Raw genomic sequence first — 19227 nt, forward strand, 5'->3', positions numbered from 1 at the left:
TATATATTATATATAGAATTTTGCCGGGACTGGGGGATGAGTTTGAACGAAGGGAGGTATTCGAGCGATCCGAGGTAGAACAATATATATTATATATAGAATTTTGCCGGGACTGGGGGATGAGTTTGAACGAAGGCAGGTATTCGAGTGATCCAAGTTCGAGCGAACAAAGTTTAACAGTAAATATTTAACTGCATTTAAAATGTGCTTTAAAGAATTTATTTAAGGTATATCTTTTTTATCAAGAATCAGTATATGGTAACTTTTCTTTAGAAGGTATAAAATTGTTGTTGAAAATGATGAAAATTTCTTTCTGTTTCAGACAAGTATTTCCTTTTAAACATAGTACATGCTAAATCAAAGAATTTGACGTAATAGTTTCACCTGTTTTATAAGCAATATTGTAGTTTGCAATCATTTCTAGTGTTTCATTTCTGGATATGTCAGTTATATGAACAAAAATAGAATTGTTATTCTGATTTAGATCTTAGGAATCACAAACGCTAATCACCACTGTCAAAATCATGACATAAATCATGGAAATACCTCCGACAAATTCAAGAAATCTTTTAAGATGATGTCCCTAGATCACTCATCTTACATTCATTGCTACAAAAGGTCTTCATTTTTCAACACAGAAGTACTAAAAAGACATTGGGCTTGTCATTTTGTTAACCTTCATACTTGGAAATGGAGGAATTAGACTTAATTGTGCTATTTCAAAAGATTGAGGTATGGATCTGGACTTTCAGTGCAAAATTTTGATCAATGCTAGATCTGCACATGCTAGTTACAATAAATTCATTTAAGAAATATAATGAAATAACTCCTACCTATGTGTCAACAAAAATACATTTGTATACTTGTTACCATTTTTCAAAGCTTCAAAATGTGACAAATACAAAATCAGTACAGGATATGGTCTGTTTAACAGGGTATTTATCATGTCCAGTCATCAATCAATGTATGTGGATAATTCACCAATGACACTGTGTATGGGCCTGACTGGGATCATTCCCAGTAACAGACTATTTTACGCTTTGACCTTCAAGGGTGACCTTGACCTTTGAGGAAGGGGTCTAGGTGTTGCGGATGACATGGCGTCTTATTACTGCTAACATTTGTCATTTTAAAATACCTTGATTGATGAAAAAATTATATACCACACACAAAAGAAAAGGGTGGACGGAGCCTATTTCTACTATCCCCCTTTTCTTCGAAAAGGCAGGGGACAATAAATAACAGCGAGTCAAAATTAACTGTACCAAAGATCTCAGGGGATAAAAGGAGTCTATTTGCATACACTGACACTTAAATATAAATATCTAAGGGCAAAAACCCATAAATGACAAAGCTGGTATATTAAAGCTATTCAACTACCGTAGTTTCAAGCAGACATCTTGCTATACCCTGGCCCCGTGTTCACAAAGAAAAGATCAGGATCAGGATCAAGTGATCCTGATTTTATTTTCATTGTTTTATGTCACTAAAATTTATTGTGTTTTGCTAGAATTAAATAGTAAATATTCAAAATGTAAAAAATTGCTAATTTGAAAAGAAGTCAAACTATTTTGAGATAAAATTAACAAATTACAAAATAAATACAAAAATATTCGGATCAAAATAAGGATCAATTTTAGGATCAGGATCAATATTTGGATCAACTGGAAAATGCTCGTATCTTGTAAAAATAACAATAAATTTATTCTAAAATTTCATTGATTTGCTATTGCAAGTCCAGTTCTATCAAATTAATATTAGATATTTAATCTATGAGGATAAAAAATGAAGAATATTAAGAGTTTTTCAATTTGATCCTGATCTTTATATCTTTGTGAACACGGGGCCTGGAAACAAGATTGCACTTGTGAAAACATGCCCTGCCACTGCATTAATACAACACTACATATTAATAATAATAATAACAAGCAATTATCATAGTATTGCAAGCAATCCATAAGTCCCCTACCGGTTAGAACCCCATCAACATTCTGAAGGGCCATTGGCCATTCACTAATGTTTCAATTTTTCTCTATTTTAAGTAAACTTGTTGGAAAAGTTCTTTAAAAGTGATCACAGGAAACAGTTTTTATGAACAGACAGACAGACGGACTGAAGGACACTCTAAAGTTAATATTTGAAACATCCCTGTTACCAAAATATAACATTTTAAAAGCAAAATTCTTAAAGAGGAGATAACTCTTGAAATAAAGATGCAATTTCATAAAAAATTTCAGTTCTTTTTGACTAATCACAAATATTGTTATATTTGCCATGTTTTAAGCCTATTTGTTGCCAAGGCAACTGATATTTTTTCAAAATAGGAAAAACAGATAAGACATGCATAATCTCAAGACTGCTATCTACCCATATGTCAAGTTTCATAAAAATATTTCCAGTACTTTTTGAGTTATCACTGGATTCAGTTTATGTGTAAAATTTGCCATATTTTCAGTCTATGTGTTGCTTTAGCAACCAGAATTTTCAACATAGGAAGAAAAGAAAAAGACGCGCATAATCTCAAGACTGCCATCTACCCATATGTCAAGTTTAATAAAAATATTTCCAGTACTTTTTGCATTATCACTGGATCCAGTTTATGTGTAAAATTTGCCATATTTTCAGCCTATTTGTTGCCATAGCAACCAGAATTTTCAACAGAGGAAGAAAAGAAAAAGACGTGCATAATTCCAAGACTGCCATCTACCCATATGTCAAGTTTCATAAAAATATTTCCAGTACTTTTTGCTTTATCACTGGATCCAGTTTATGTGTAAAATTTGCCATATTTTCAGCCTATTTGTTGCCATAGCAACCAGAATTCTCAACATAGGAAGAAAAGAAAAAGACGTGCATAATCTCAAGACTGCCATCTACCCATATGTCAAGTTTCATAAAAATATTTCCAGCACTTTTTGTGTTATCACTGGATCCAGTTTATGTGTAAAATTTGCCATATTTTCAGCCTATTTGTTGCCATAGCAACCAGAATTTTCAACATAGGAAGAAAAGAAAATGACGTGCATAATCTCCATACTGCCATCTATCCACATACCAAGTTTCATAAAAATATTTTCAGTACTTTTCAAGTTATCGCGGGATCCAGTTTTGTGGACGGACGGACTGACAGACAGACGGACGGACAGACGGACGGAGGGTAAACCTAAAGTCCCCTCCGGTAAACCGGTAGGGGACTAATAAAAATAATAACTTTATTTTATACGGAGGTAACACATTAAAGACATATACAGATTGTAACATCTTATTTACAATTCGGCCTTCTAAAATAAAAAATAAAAACACACACACAAAAGAACACACATTAATGGAAGAAAATATAATATGTAAAAGAAATGATTAAATGGTACTCACAAGTTCAACATATATCGAACATAATCATACAATTCATTTTATTTATCATTAAACATAATACTTTCCTCAGTGCATCATTATAATCTGCAATTTAAAAAGTAAAAATAACTTTCAAAATTAACCCAGTCAAAAACTTAAAACCAAGACAGACACCCATTACTAGAAAACATAACAAGAACCGGTTGAACCGGGTGATGCTCCCCGAGAAGGTTCTGGACACAGGAATGTATAAAAAAAAATGAACAAAGGGCAAAAACTCCAAAATTAGGCAAGGCGGAGTTATGTTTTTTTGCACTGCACTTCTATTCAATGAGATCTATCTATCTATAAAGTTTCCTGATGATATCAGAGTTATGTCCCGTGTAAAATTCAAAGTGTAAAAATGAACAAAGGGCAATAACTCCAAAATTAGACCAGGCTTTGTTTAGGTTCTTGAAGCATTGCAGTTCTATCCATTTATATCTAGCTACCTACAAAGTTTCATGTTGATGTCTCTAATAGTTTTAAAGTTATGTCCCGGACAAAAGTCAAAAAGTAAAAATAAACAAAGGGCAATAACTTCAAAATAAGGCAAGGCAGAGTAATGATTCTTAAGCACTGCACTTCCACCCAATGAGACCTATCTATCTACAAAGTTTCATGTTGATATCTCTTATAATTTTAGAGTAATGTCCCGGACAAAGTTCAAAGTGTCAAAATGAACAAAGGGCAATAACTCCAAAAGTAAGCAAGACAGTGTAACAGTTCTTGTGCACTGCAAACCTACTTAATGAGATCTATCTACCTACAAAGTTTCATGTTGATACCTATTATAGTTTTAGAGTTATGTCCTGGACAAAGTTCAAAGTGTAAAATAAACAAAGGGGGATAATTAAAAAATTAGGCAAGGCAGAGTTACGGTTCTTGTGCACTGCACACCTACTCAATGAGATCTATCTACCTACAAAGTTTCATGTTGATACCTCTTATAGTTTTACAGTTATGTCCTGGACAAAGTTCAAAGTGTAAAATAAACAAAGGGGGATAATTTAAAAATTAGGCAAGGCAGAGTTAAGGTTCTTGTGCACTGCACACCTACTCAATGAGATCTATCTACCTACAAAGTTTCATGTTGATACCTATTATAGTTTTAGAGTTATGTCCCGGACAAAGTTCAAAGTGTAAAATAAACAAAGGGGGATAATTAAACAAGAGGGCCATGATGGCCCAAAGTCGCTCACCTGTATATAGGCCCCCGGAGCGGGGCCAGTTTAAACCCTAGGTCTTTTATTTGAACAAACTTGGTAGACACTCACTAGAAGATGTTTCATGCTTAATATCTAAACTCTAGCTATTTGGGTTTTTTTAAAGAAGATTTTTAAGTTTTTGCTATACACATATAAGGAAAATCAATGACCCCCGGGGCGGGGCCAATTTTGACCCCAGGGCTTTTATTTGAACAAACTTTGTAGATGTTTCATGCTTAATAGCTAAACTCCAGCTATTTGGGTTTTTTTTAAAGAAATTTTTTTAAGTTTTTGCTATACACATATAAGGAAAATCAATGACCCCCTGGGGCGGGGCCAATTTTGACCCCAGGGCTTTTATTTGAACAAACTTGGTAGACACCCATTAGAACATGTTTCATGCTAAATATCTTAGCTCTAGCTCTTTGAGTTCTTTAAAAGAAGATTTTTAAGTTTTTAATATATGCATATAGGGAAAATCAATGCCCCCCTGGGGCGGGGCCAATTTTGACCCCAGGGCTTTGATTTGAACAAACTTGGTAGGCACTCATTAGAAGATGTTTCATGCCAAATATCTAAGCTCTAGCTCTTAGGGTTTTTTAGAAGAAGATTTTTTAAGTTTTTCTTATTGGTTGCCATGGCAACCAGAGTTTTTAATGGAATTTTAATTTTTGAACAACTTTGAAAGGGGTCCACCTAAGGATCATTTCTGTAAAGTTTGGTTGCAATTGGCCATGTGGTTTAGGAGGAGATGTTTAAAAAGTTTGACGCCATTTTTTGAAGGACGCAGAGTGATGACAAAAGCTCACCTTTAAGCACTTCGTGCTCAGGTGAGCTAAAAATTAGGCAAGGCAGAGTTACGGTTCTTGTGCACTGCACACCTACTCAATGAGATCTATCTACCTACAAAGTTTCATGTTGATACCTATTATAGTTTTAGAGTTATGTCCTGGACAAAGTTCAAAGTGTAAAATAAACAAAGGGGGATAATTCAAAAATTAGGCAAGGCAGAGTTACGGTTCTTGTGCACTGCACACCTACTCAATGAGATCTATCTACCTACAAAGTTTCATGTCGATACCTCTTATACTTTTAGAGTTATGTCCCGGACAAAGTTCAAATAAACAAAGGGGGATAATGAAAAAATTAGGCAAGGCAGAGTTACGGTTCTTGTGCACTGCACACCTACTCAATGAGATCTATCTACCTACAAAGTTTCATGTTGATACCTTTTGTCGTTTCAAAGTTAATATGTCCCGGACAAGAAAAGGGGACGGACGGACAAGGCAGCGACTATATGCTCCCCCGAAATTTTTCGGGGAGCATAATAAAAACAAATGTATGAATATAAAGAGCGTATCTTATATATATAATACACACGGGCCATGCTAAAGTTCATTAAATAAGTATTTCTTGAAACTATTTTCAAATATTGACAATTTTGTTTTTCTTCTTATTAACCTTTTCCCTTATATAAGCGTGTTTCGACGGCTTTTTGCCCCCCCCCCCCCTTTTGAGGCCTCAAACAGTGAAAAAATGTCCTATTTAGACCCCAAACACTGTTTTTCGTTTGAGAAATGTTGTTAAAAAAAGTGACCATTTTTTCAAATAATACATCAGGGGGTTGCCAGAAGGGGGATTTGGCACTTTGAAATAAATTTTGATGGAAAAAATCGAGGCAAAATAGTGATTTTTGGCAATTTTGAGATGTCCCCTCGTTGCCATGGTAACAGGAAATTTAAGACTGAGCATGTCGTTACAAAGGCAATGGTCCAGTCAACATTTGTGCCAAGTTTGATTAGTATTGAAGCATTTTTCATAGTTTCATAGCAGTTTGAACTTGTAAGAGGAGGCTTTTCAGTTAAAATGGCCATTTTTCACGATATGCTCATGGGGGAAAGGGTTAAGTCAGCGGTATGGAATTCCAAATAACCATGGCATTAAATTGGAATGCGTCATTAAAATAATTAGTACATGGTTTGTAAGACAAAATTAAATTTCCATGAGATATCGATCTTAGATTATACTTTTGATTATTTGATATGGTAAGTCCTGGATATATTGAGGGGACATATTATTCAGAGCTTTATATACTTGGACACCGGTGTGAAAAATACATCCTTTTTGAAAGGCAATATTTTTAAGCGTTTGTATAAATTTTCTGATCGTTTTCGTTGTCAAGAGTCGAGTCGTTAATTTTCAAATTTAATGCTTTAGTAATCTTTAGCTTTTGTCTACCATCTACTAGCATACTTTTAGATTTTTTAGGGTGTAAAAGCATATTATTTATTTTACACCACTTAATTATCATATTAAGGCTATATTGTAGTTTTTTCTCTATAACTGATAATATTTATTATGTCATCTCGAGAAAAAGTAAAGGACCTTATATTGAGCCTTGTGGAATGCCAGAGGTAACATATTGTACGTCAGATTTTAAGTCTCCAATTTGAATTATTTGCATATGATTAGACAGATATGTATGAAACAGTTTTAATGATGTGACAAAAAAGTGATAAAGTTTATATAAAAGTATTTCATCTTCAACTAAATCAAACGCCTTTTGCAGGTCTTAAAATACTGTACCTAAATATTTGCCACTATCAACATCTTTTAGCCAGGAGTCTATCAAATCAATAAGGGCCGTATTGCATGAATGATTCTTTCGAAATACTGATTGTTTATTATATAAAATATTTGTTTTTTGGAAAAAATGCTGTAACTGATTAGCTATGTGACGTTCAAAAATCTTAGATATTGTAGACAAGATAGAAATATCGCTCGATAGTTGCTTGAATCATTTTTCAGTCCAGATTTGAAAATTTGAATAACACTGGCTTTTTTTTATTCATCCGGAAATATTCCTTATCTTATCTAGCAATCAAATGGGGTCACAACTAGTCAAGTGGCTTTATTTGCATCTTGACCTCCAGGAGTCGGATGTGTCACCTTGTGAACAGTAGAGCTGTCACTTAGGGATTTTCTTCTTTAATAGGTTACTTATAAACACCGCACTTACAATGTACATGTACCTTTAACTTTAGTGGCATTTGAACTGATTGTAATTGTAACGTTTTGACATTTTTACTAAGCAAGTTTTGAATAAATATTATCATTTACTGAAATAAATTTAGTGTTATTTATGATATTTGTTTGTATTGCGACAATATACTGTAGTTTACAGTACTTTAAAATATACTTTTGGTATACATATTTTCAATAAATGTTTCATATCATATATATTGTAAGTGTCCGAGTAATAATGATTATTTGATCAGCCAATGAAAATTAAATCTCAGCAGGTATAAATACAGCAATTAGAGCCAAAATTAGACAGTCTGCAGAAGAATTCACCATGACCAGGTCATTCTATGTAACTGAAGCCTCGCTTCATACATAGAAGTATATCTAATTGAAGCCTAGCTTTAAATATTTCTAATTGAAGCCTTGCTTCATGGACATCGTGTCGATAGATTAAAGTTTGTGAAATTACATTTGACTGTGGGTACTTATAGATTTCCATATTTTCTGAAAGCATAGCTTTGCAGAGAAATGGTAAAATATAGGTATTAAAAATTCAGAGGTAGATTTAAAACAAATAAGCTTTATATAGATAAAAATAGTTGGAACTTTGTCATGAATCCCTACCAGCAGCTTATCTTTCTATCTAAATAGAAGCCTCGCTTCATAGATGGAGACAAAGTTGCTGGACTATAGGAAAGTATCTGGTTGCATTGGGATATCTATATTTTATTTACAAAGAAGGGGTATGACATTAAAATTTTATAGAGTATTTAAGAGCATATTCAAGGAAACTTTAAGTATTGATTCAAGTTAATTGTGTTAATATGACATATGATAATTTCATAATCATTTGTATCTAATTTATCAAACGGCAGGTAGTCCAAAGAAAAATTTATTCTATATTTGTTGTACATATGCTCGGTACACGTTACAGTAACAATGTTACATCAGGATTAATACAAGAGGGCCATGATGGGGTCATCTACTAATCATGACTAACCTCCATGCCAAATATGAAGACTGTGGGTCAAAGGAATCTTAAGTTATTGGGCGGACAAGCTTTTTGAAGCCAAGGCCCCTGTGACCTTGACCTTTGACCCGGTGACCTCAAAATCAGTAGGGGTCATCTACTAATCATGACTAACCTCCATGCCAAATATGAAGACTGTGGGTCAAAGGAATCTTAAGTTATTGGGCGGACAAGCTTTTTGAAGCCAAGGCCCCTGTGACCTTGAACTTTGACCAAGTGACTTCAAAATCAATAAGGGTCACCTAATGATCATGATCAACCTCCATGCCAAATATGAAGACTGTGGTTCAAAGGATTTTTAAGTTACTGGGCTGACAAAATTTTTGATGTCAAGGCCCATGTGACGTTGACTTTTGACCCAGTGACCTCAAAATCAAAAGGAATCATCTAATAATCATGACAAACCTCCATGCAATATATGAAGACTGTGTTTCAAAGGATTATTAAGTTATTGGTCAGACAAGCTTTTTAAAGTCAAGGCCCCTGTGACCTTGACCTTTGACCCGGTGACATTTTTTTTATTAATTGTTCAATGAATATCGACATTATATTTTTCTTAAACAATTCAATGATGTAAACATATATTATATTCACAGATAATACTAATTATATTTAAAAGAAACAAAAAACTACGGAAAAAACCCATAAATAAACAGTTAGCCATTACTGTAATGGCGTTTGATTAACTAGGGGACACAACTAAAGCTGGACTGTAAAAAACACTGTAATTTACAGTCCAGCTTTAGTTGTGTCCCCTAGTTAATCAAACGCCAATTACTTCCTGTCTTGGCCGCTCTATTTAAAGTGCAGGATTTTAAATTGATTTTGGGCTTGTGTGGGTTATTTAATTCATCGAGGTTTACATGTCAAAGATATGTGTGTAAATTTTAGTTTATTTATACCTTATACCACAGGTTGACCATGTCACAGTTAGATATGAATTTAAGATTTTGGAAACAATTTGATGCCTGACTTTTTTATTTGGAAATTGTTTTTTTTGGGGGGGAGCCAACGTCTATGAGCGCTATATAAACTGAGATTAGTGTTATAACATTTTCAAAGAATGTTTTATTTATAGATTTATCAATGTTTTTGTATTTTCAAGGATAGATTTGCAGAATTCCTGGACAAAACGCTAAATTCAAGTACCTTTTTGGGTGTTTTTCAAGGAAACATTTAATTCAAATACTTTTCAAGGAAGGAATCCAATTCAGGTGCACAACTACACATGCTGATCAACATTCCTGTAAAGTTTCATAACTCTAGGTCAAATCCTTTTTGAGTTAAATGCCACAAAATTTTACTAAGTCAAGTGCAATAACTCTAAAAACACTACATAAATCCACACGAAAATACCCAGGTGCACAACTGCACATGCTGATCAACATTCCTCTTAAGTTTCACGACTCTAGGTCAAACACTTTTTGAGTTACGTGCGACACAAAAGAGAACGGACAGACGGACGGACAAGGGTCAATCTAAATGCCCCTCACCCCTAAAGTGGGGGCACAATAAAAAAGTAGGAAAAAGTAAGAACATTTGAAGGCCTGTATATCCCTTCCTTGCCATGGTAACAGGAAATCTAAAATTGAGCATGCCGTTACAAAGGCTACGGTTGAGTTAACATTTGTGCCGAGTTTGATTAGTATTTAAGCATTTTTTCTAGTTTCATAGCAGTTTGAACTTGTGACAGGAGGCTTTTCAATGAAAACAGCCATTTTTCACAAATTGCTAATGTAGTAATAAAAAAATAATTTGAAAAAAATGCCACAAAACAACAATTTTTCTTCAAACTTATGTGAAAGGCCATGTTAAAATCTTATTATGAATGCAACTCTATCATCTGGTAGGGGAGTAATAAGAAAGTTAAAGTTAAAAATACTTTACTTCTGAAATCTGGGAGTGGACACCAGGCATGAATAGGACAGCTCTCCATATACTTGGTATGATCAAGCTAAAACGATAAACTTTCCTTTATCTAAATCTACTTAAATTGTAAGTTTTTGACACATGATATTGACTGTGACTCTTAACATGACATGGGCTAGAGATAAAAAAACTTACCATATATGAGTTTAGCTAATATCACAAGGTCTTTTAAAAGATATAGTTTTCCCCGATTGTCCCGTTTGTTTGTTTCTGGAAACATCGACTTTGGCTTTTGCTTTCTTCTTTGAGTGATGTCTATAGTGAAAGTAATGTAATAAAATAAACATGAAAAGCCAAATAAAAAGAAATTGTCTTGTGGATTTTGACAAGAAGATTTTCCCTATATAACTTTATACAAGAGGCCTATGATGGCCCTGTGTTGTTCACCAGAAACAACAGTTACTGTTTTTCAGTGTTATTTTTCAAATGAACTTGCTGAAAGGCCAGTCCAGCTCAACTTTTACTTTCCCTTCTAGTTATTGAAATATTTTGCCCTAATATTTTGGAAAGGCTTTCTTAAAAATATCTATGTTGCAAGTGTGTTCCCATGAGACTATGTAGAATAAAATAATGCAGAATAAATGACTGTAGTACTACAGCAGGGTCAATTTTGATGGAACATTTTTTTATTATAACTTTTGTGAATGAATACACAAAATGTCACATGCAACATATGTAAGATGTTTACAGGATGGGACAACAACTTAACATCTTTGGTAGCATACTGTACTCAAAAAACGTTTTTAACACAATGCCCGGCTCATTCTTGCAGTAGCATATTCAAATGTTACCTTCACTCAGTACGACAGAACATGCATTTGTTAAACACAAGTTATATAGCTTGACAAAGTCATGGCATTTTGTAATTGTGAAATATATAAGTTGCCAAGTCATTGCTATGACTTGTGAAGTGATTAATATTCAACTTTATCAAATATATATAAATGTAAGAAATCTATACTTGGCACCCTTGACCTTGACCCACTGACACCTATAGAATACCATGCAAGTTCTCTTCCTACCAAATATGAAATACACCTGTCAATGAATAAAGGCTGTATGGGCAAAAATGTTAAAATCTATTTTGAGCAGGATGACCTTGACCAAACTGACCCCTAACTCCATCCAAAGGAAGAATACTATGCAAGTTATCTTCCAACCAAATATGAAATAAATCTGTCAATAAATAAAGGCTGTATGGGTAAAGTGTAAAAACCTATTTTTAGCACTTGTGACCTTGACCCAACTGTCCCCAAACTCCATCCAAAATAGGAATAACATGCATGTTATCTTCCTACTAAATATGAAATATATCTGTTAATAAATAAAGGCTGTATGGGCAAAAGTGTAAAGATCTATTTTTAGCACTAGTGACCTTGACACACTGATCCCCAACTCAATCAAAAGGAAGAATATCATGCAAGTTATCTTCCTATCAAATATGAAATACACCTGTCAATAAATAAAGCCTGTATGGGCAAAAGTGTAAAAATCTATTTTTAGCACAAGTGACCTTGACCCACTGATCCCTTACCCAATCAAAAGGATGAATACCATGCAAGTTATCTTCCTACCAAATATCAAATATATCTGTCAATAAATGAAGGCTGTATGAGCGAAAGTGTAAAAATCTATTTTAGCACTGGTGACTTTGACCCAACTGACTACTAACTCCATCAAATTTGATGTTCCTATCAATTAAAAATAACATCTGTCTATAGAATAAGGTAAATACACCTGTACAAATGTAAAAATCTATTTTTAACATTGGTGACCTTGACATTGGTAACATTGACCTTGACCCAAATGACCCCTTACTACACCCAAAGAAGGAGGACCCTTGGCATGTTTGTATTAAACTAAGACATCACATAAAATATAAAGGCTGTATGAGCAAAAATGTTTATACTTATTTTTTAAACCAGTAACCTTGACCTTGACCCAAGAGACCACTTACTCCACAAAAAATTAGATGACCATCAAAGGTATCCACCTACTAAATATGAAAGATATTATTAAAGAAATTAAGCAATTAGGAGAAATTTAAGATAAATCCAACTTGCCGAAGTAGGTTAACCAGACAAGGCCCTATTTTCAAAGTGAAATTGAGAAAAATGCTATGCCACCGCATTAATACAACACTAAATAGTAGTGTAGGGAACAGATTTTTTTTGGTTTCTATACAATTTTAAAGATTGTCATAATACATAGATCCCTAACCTATCTAATTCTTATTATCAGATTAGTGGTTAAATCTGTTGTTAACTCAATAAAAGATCAGAGTAGGAATATATCAATTCAGTTGAGTCTAGTGAATTTGATGGTGAAGGTCATATTTCACACAGCCTAAATTTCATGACTACATCAAAGGACAACACAGTAAGACACTTTGTCAAAATCTAGGTCAGCTGAAATCAAAGTTCACTTTACATCTTAATCTGTGCACATGGTTCAAATTTCATAGCTGTACATCAAAGGAAAAGAAAGTAGGTCACATCATCCAGATCTAGGTCACCTGATACCAAAATTCAATTTTACAACTAAAACTGTGCACATGTTCAAAATTTCATTGCTGTACATCAAAGGACAAGAAAGTAGGTCACTGTCCCCTTGGGCAAGGCAAAATTTTGGACCCAAGGGTTTAATTCAAAACAATCTTGATATAGGTCCACCAAACAACATTTCAAGTCAAACATCTAAGCTGTAGCTTTTTCCCATTCAGAAAACATTGTTTTAATTTCTGTTTTTACTTTGTGTACATAATGAGAATCACTGCCCCCGGGCAGGGCCAATTTTGACACCAGCGGAAAAATTAGAACAACTTTGGTAAAGGACCTATAGATGATATTATATAGCAAACATCAAAGCTCTATGCCTTGTACCTTCAGACAAAAATATTTTTTATTTTTTTACTATATGTACATATTGAAAATCAATGACCCCCGGGGCGGAACCAATTTTGACCCCAGGGCTATAATTTGAACAATCTTGGTAAAGGTTCACTTTGAAAGACCTATAGATGATATTATATAGCAAACATCAAAGCTCTATGCCTTGTACCTTCAGACAAAAATATTTTTTATTTTTTTACTATATGTACATATTGAAAATCAATGACCCCCGGGGCGGAACCAATTTTGACCCCAGGGCTATAATTTGAACAATCTTGGTAAAGGTTCACTTTGCAAAGCCTCATGCCATATATTTAACCTCTAGCCTTTGTCAATTCAGAGAAGAAGATTTTTCAATTCAGGGAAGAAGATTTTTCAAGTTTTTACTTTATATATATAAGGAAAACTATCGCTTTTGGGGCAGGGCAATTTTAACACTAGGGGCATAATTAAAACAACTTAAGCAGAGGACCCATAGATGATATTATATACCAAATATTAAAGCTCTAAGCCTTGTACCTTCAGACAAAAATATTTTTTATTTTTTTACTATATGTACATATTAAAAATCAATGACCCCCGGGGCGGAACCAATTTTGACCCCAGGGCTATAATTTGAACAATCTTGGTAAAGGTTCACTTTGCAAAGCCTCATGCCATATATTTAACCTCTAGCCTTTGTCAATTCAGAGAAGAAGATTTTTCAATTCAGGGAAGAAGATTTTTCAAGTTTTTACTTTATACATATAAGGAAAACTATCGCTTTTGGGGCAGGGCAATTTTAACACTAGGGGCATAATTAAAACAACTTTAGCAGAGGACCCATAGATGATATTATATACCAAATATCAAAGCTCTAAGCCTTTAACCTTCAGACAAGACAATTTTTTAATTTTTTACTATATGTACATGGTGAAAATCAATGACCCCTGGGTGTGGGGCCAATTTTGACCCCAGGGCTATAATTTTTACAATCTTGCTTCATGCAAAATATCTAACCTCTAGCATTTGTCAATTGCTAGAAGAATTTTTTTTAAAGTTTTTACTATATACAGATAAGGAAAACCAATGACCCCCGGGGCTGGGCCATTTTTGACCCAAGGGCTATAAATTTAACAATCTTGGTAGAGGTCTACCAGACAATGCCTTATTCAAAATATAAAAGCTCTATGCCTTTTGGGTCTTTACAAGAAGGTATTTTAAGTTTTTACTATATGTACATATAGTGAAAATCAATGACCCCCGGGGCGGGACCGATTTTGTCCCCAGGGCTATAATTTGAACAATCTTGGTAAGGGTCTACCAGACAATGCCTTATGCAAAATATCTAAGCTCTAGGCCTTTTGGGTCTTTACAAGAAGGTATTTTAAGTTTTTACTATATGTACATATAGTGAAAATCAATGACCCCCGGGGCAGGGCCGATTTTCACCCCAGGGCTATAATTTGAACAATCTTGGTAGAGGTCTACAAGACAATGCCTTATGCAAAATATCTAAGCTCTAGGCCTTTTGGGTCTTTACAAGAAGATTTTTTAAATTTATTCTTATAATTCCTTTTGGTTGCCATGGCAACCAGATTTCTGCATGGAATGAAATTTTTTGAACAACTTTGGAAGCCCTTCACCCAAGGATCAATCCTGCCAAGTTTGGTTAAAATTGGACTAGTGGTTTTTCACAAGAAGATTTTTTAAGTTCACTATATAATCTATATAACACACACACACACAAACAAACAAACACACACACACACACACAGGTGAATCGCTATATGCCACGGTGGCATAAAAAGGGAAATAACTGGGAAATATGGATGACACAGTTATATAACTTGGCAATATCATGTACTTTGTATTGATAAGTAAATGTGGAAATTATAAAGCCATTAGTATAGATAGAACTTAAGATATTTCCAACTTGCTGTTTTAGGTTAACCATTATTCATTTTCTACTAAAAAGGATAGGAAATATGAAGCAGATAATAACTTCCAATCATGCCGTATTATAGTTGTTAACTCGTACGAGCATGACAGGCAGACTTAAGAAATCCACGGACGGTTCAACCTCGACATGACGGACAGACAAGACGACTATATCGGGTGCATAAAAAAGTAGGTCATGCGATATCAAAAAATATGAAAAGTAGGCTAGTGGATATAAAAATTCAATTCAGGATCAGAAATTAAACCCATTGTCCAAATTTCAATAGGTACATCAACAAACAAGAAACAAGGTCAAACGATATCATTAATATCAAAAGTAGTCAGTTACTATCTTAATTCAATTTACATCAGAAATTACATTCCTGGTCGAAATTTCAAGTCTGTACATCAAACAAGAGGGCCATGATGGCCCTAGATCGCTCACCTGACCCATCAAACTCATCCGAACAATTACCTAGACAAGCATTCTGACCAATTTTCATGACAGGTGAGTCAAAAATGTGACCACTAGAGTGTTAACTAGGATTATCCATATTTGTGCAGTGTGACCTAGTTTTTTACCCAGTTGACCCATATTCGAACTTCAACTAGAAGTCATCAAAACAAACTTTCAGACCAATTTCCAAGATACTTGGATCAAAACAGTAGCCACTCGAGTATTAACAAGATTTTTCTGTTTTTAGCTCCGGTGACCTAGTTTTTCATCTGAGATGACCCATCTTCGAACTCATCCGAGCAATGACCTAAACAAGCATCCTGACCAAGTTTGATGATAATGGAGTCAAAAATGTGACCACTAGAATGTTAAGAAGGTTTATCTATTTTTGGGCAGTGTGACCTAGTTTTTAACCCCAGGTGACCCATATTGAAACTTGACCTAGAAATCATCAAAACAAACTTACAGACCAATTTACAGGATATTTGGATCAAAACAGTAGGCACTAGAGTGTTAACAAGATTTTTCTACTTTTAGTTCCTGTGACCTACTTTTTCATCCGAGATGACCAATGTTGGAACTTATCTGAGCATTTACCTGACCAAGTTTGATGAAAAATGAGTCAAAAATGTGACCACTAGAGTGTTAACAAGATTTTTCTATTTTTAACTCCTGTGACCTAGTTTTTCATCCGAGATGACGCATGTTCAAACTCTATTTTTAGCTGCTGTGACCTAGCTTTTCATCTGAGATGACCCATGTTCGAACTCATCGGAGCTATCACCTAGACAAGCAGCCTGACAAAGTTTGATGATGATTGAGGCTAAAATGTGACTGCTAGAGTGTTAACAAGGTTTTTATATTTTTAGCTCCTGTGACCTAGTTTTTCAACCGAGATGACCAATGTTCGAACTCATCAGAGCTATCACCTAGACTAGAGTGTTAACTAACAAGTGTGGATGGAGAACAGACGATGGACATTCAGCGATCCTAAAAGCTCACCCTGATTATGTTAATCTTTGACCTCTAAGCATGACCTTGGAGGTAGGGACCCATGTTTTGCACCTGACATATCGTCTTACTATTGTAACAAGATATGTTTGTAAAACATGTATTCCCCCTTTCTGCAGCCAATTAGTCATGTGATCAGGATATTATGCATGACTTCTGACCTAGTGAACAAAAAAAACCAAGGCAACTTGAGTTGTTGAGTTATTGGTCAGAAACCATCTTTAAGTACAAGGTCAATATGACACTGACCCCTTGACCCCAAAATCAATAGGGGTCATCTCCTGGCCAAGACCAATGCACATACAAAGTTTGAGGCAAAGCAGCTATGGGCTTGTCAAGTTATTGATCGGAAACTGTTTTCACCTACTAGGCTAATATGACTCCTTGACCCCATAATCAATAAGGGTCATCTTATTGTCAAGTCTAATGCACCTACGAAGTTTTGGGGCCAACAGCTATGGGTCGTCAAGTTAATGATCGTTTTTACCAACAAGATAAATATGACCTTGACCTTTGACATCTTGATCTTTAGTTAGTGATCGGAAACTGTTTTTACCTACAAGGTCAATGTGAACTTGACCTTTGACCCCTTGACCCCAAAATCAATATGGGTCATCTGCTGGTCATGACCAATTATCATACCAAGTTTGAAGTTCCTAGGTCTAAGGGTTCTTAAGTTATTGATCAGAAACCATTTTTACTTACAAGGTCAATGTGACCTTGACCTTAGACCTCTTGACCCCAAAATCAATAGGGGTCATCTGCTGGTCATGACCAATCATCATACCAAGGTTGAAGTTCCTAGGTCTAAGCATTCTTTAGTTATTGATGGGAAACCGTTTTTACCTAAAAGGTCAATGTGACCTTGACCTTTGACCCCTTGACCCCAAAACCAATAGGGGTCATCTGCTGGTCATGACCAATCATCTTACCAGGTTTGAAGTTCCTAGGCCTAAGCATTCTTAAGTTATTGATCGGAAAACGTTTTCACTTACAAGGTCAATGTGACCTTGACCGTTGACCCCAAATTCATTAGGGGTCATCTATTGGCCATGACCAATCATCATAGCAAGTTTGAAGTTGCTAGGCCTTAGTTTTCTTTAGTTATCTCTCGGAAACCATTTGGTCTACAGACCGACTGACTGACCAACAGACAAATGCAAAGCAATATACCTCCTCTTCTTTGAAGTAGGGGCATAATTATTTGTGCAAAGTATTTTAAAATCCCTTGATGTATGAAAAAGTTTTGGACTGGACACAATATATACCCTGTAACAGACTATGTAAATCTTTGACCTCATTGTGACTATTTGTGCCAAGTACTTTCAAAATCCCTTGATCTATGAAGAAGTTATGGATGGAACACAAAATATACCATATAACAAATTCTGTTAACCTTTGACATCTAAGTGTGACCTTGACCTTGGATGTAGGGGTGCTGGTGTTGTGCATGACATATCGTCTTATTATTGTTACTATTTGTGCCAAGTTATTTCAAAATCCCTTGAACTATGAAGATTGGACGCAAAATATACCCTTTAACAGACTATGTTTATTTTTTACCTCTAAGCGTGACCTTGACCTTGAAGGTAGGGAGGCAGGTGTGGCACATGACACATCGTCTTATAATAGTGACTATTTGTGCCAAGTATTTTCAAAATCCTTTGATCTTTAAAAAAGTTATGGACCGGACACAAACTGTACCCTATAACAGACTATGTGACTTCCAAGTGTGATCTTGACCTTTGAGGTAGGTGACAGGTTGTTGCGCATGACACATCGTCTCATAATTGTGAACAATTGTGGCAAGTATATACAAAATCCCTTCAAAGATAAGAAAGTTATAAACCGGACATGACATATACCCTCAAATAGACAATGTTGACCTTGAATGAGCAAGTGCAACCTTGACCCTTGAGGTAGGGGTCTGGTTGTTGCGCATGACACATCGTCTTATTATAACAAACATTTGTGTAAAGTTATTTCAAATTCCTTTGATAAATGACAAAGTTATGGATCGGACAAGAAAGTGTGACGGATGGACAGACAGACAGACGAACGGAGCCTATTTTTATATCCTCTTTTTTCTTCGAAAAGGCGGGGGACAATAAACATTTAAGCATGCAAGGTGAGTACCAAGAAACTTGAACATGGAAGATCATTAGCAAAGGTTACCCTTGAGTCAAGAGCTTCTGGACAAGAAGACTTTTACAACAGGAGATGAAACCTAGTTTTATCGCAGGAACAAAGATAATAAACAAGAGCTATCAGTAATCATGTAGTTTGTCACCACAGAACAAAATGCTTTTTTTTATTCAACCGCCACTAAGCCAAAAATCATTCAACTGGAAAACTTGTTTAATATGC

General features: G+C 34.9%; 1 protein-coding gene across 1 annotated transcript in view; it reads right to left on the reverse strand.

Moving 5' to 3' along the window:
- Positions 1–19227, reverse strand: part of LOC132755364 (uncharacterized) — a 172098-nt gene that overhangs the window by 128553 nt on the left and 24318 nt on the right. Inside the window, exon 4 of the mRNA XM_060746236.1 lies at positions 10717–10836. Within this exon, the coding sequence (XP_060602219.1) occupies positions 10717–10836 (120 nt within the window). The remainder of the gene's footprint in view (positions 1–10716; positions 10837–19227) is intronic.

Source organism: Ruditapes philippinarum, unplaced genomic scaffold (genome assembly GCF_026571515.1).
Source record: "Ruditapes philippinarum isolate M1 unplaced genomic scaffold, ASM2657151v2 ctg183_1_1_1_1, whole genome shotgun sequence".
NCBI classification, from domain to species: Eukaryota; Metazoa; Mollusca; class Bivalvia; order Venerida; family Veneridae; genus Ruditapes; species Ruditapes philippinarum.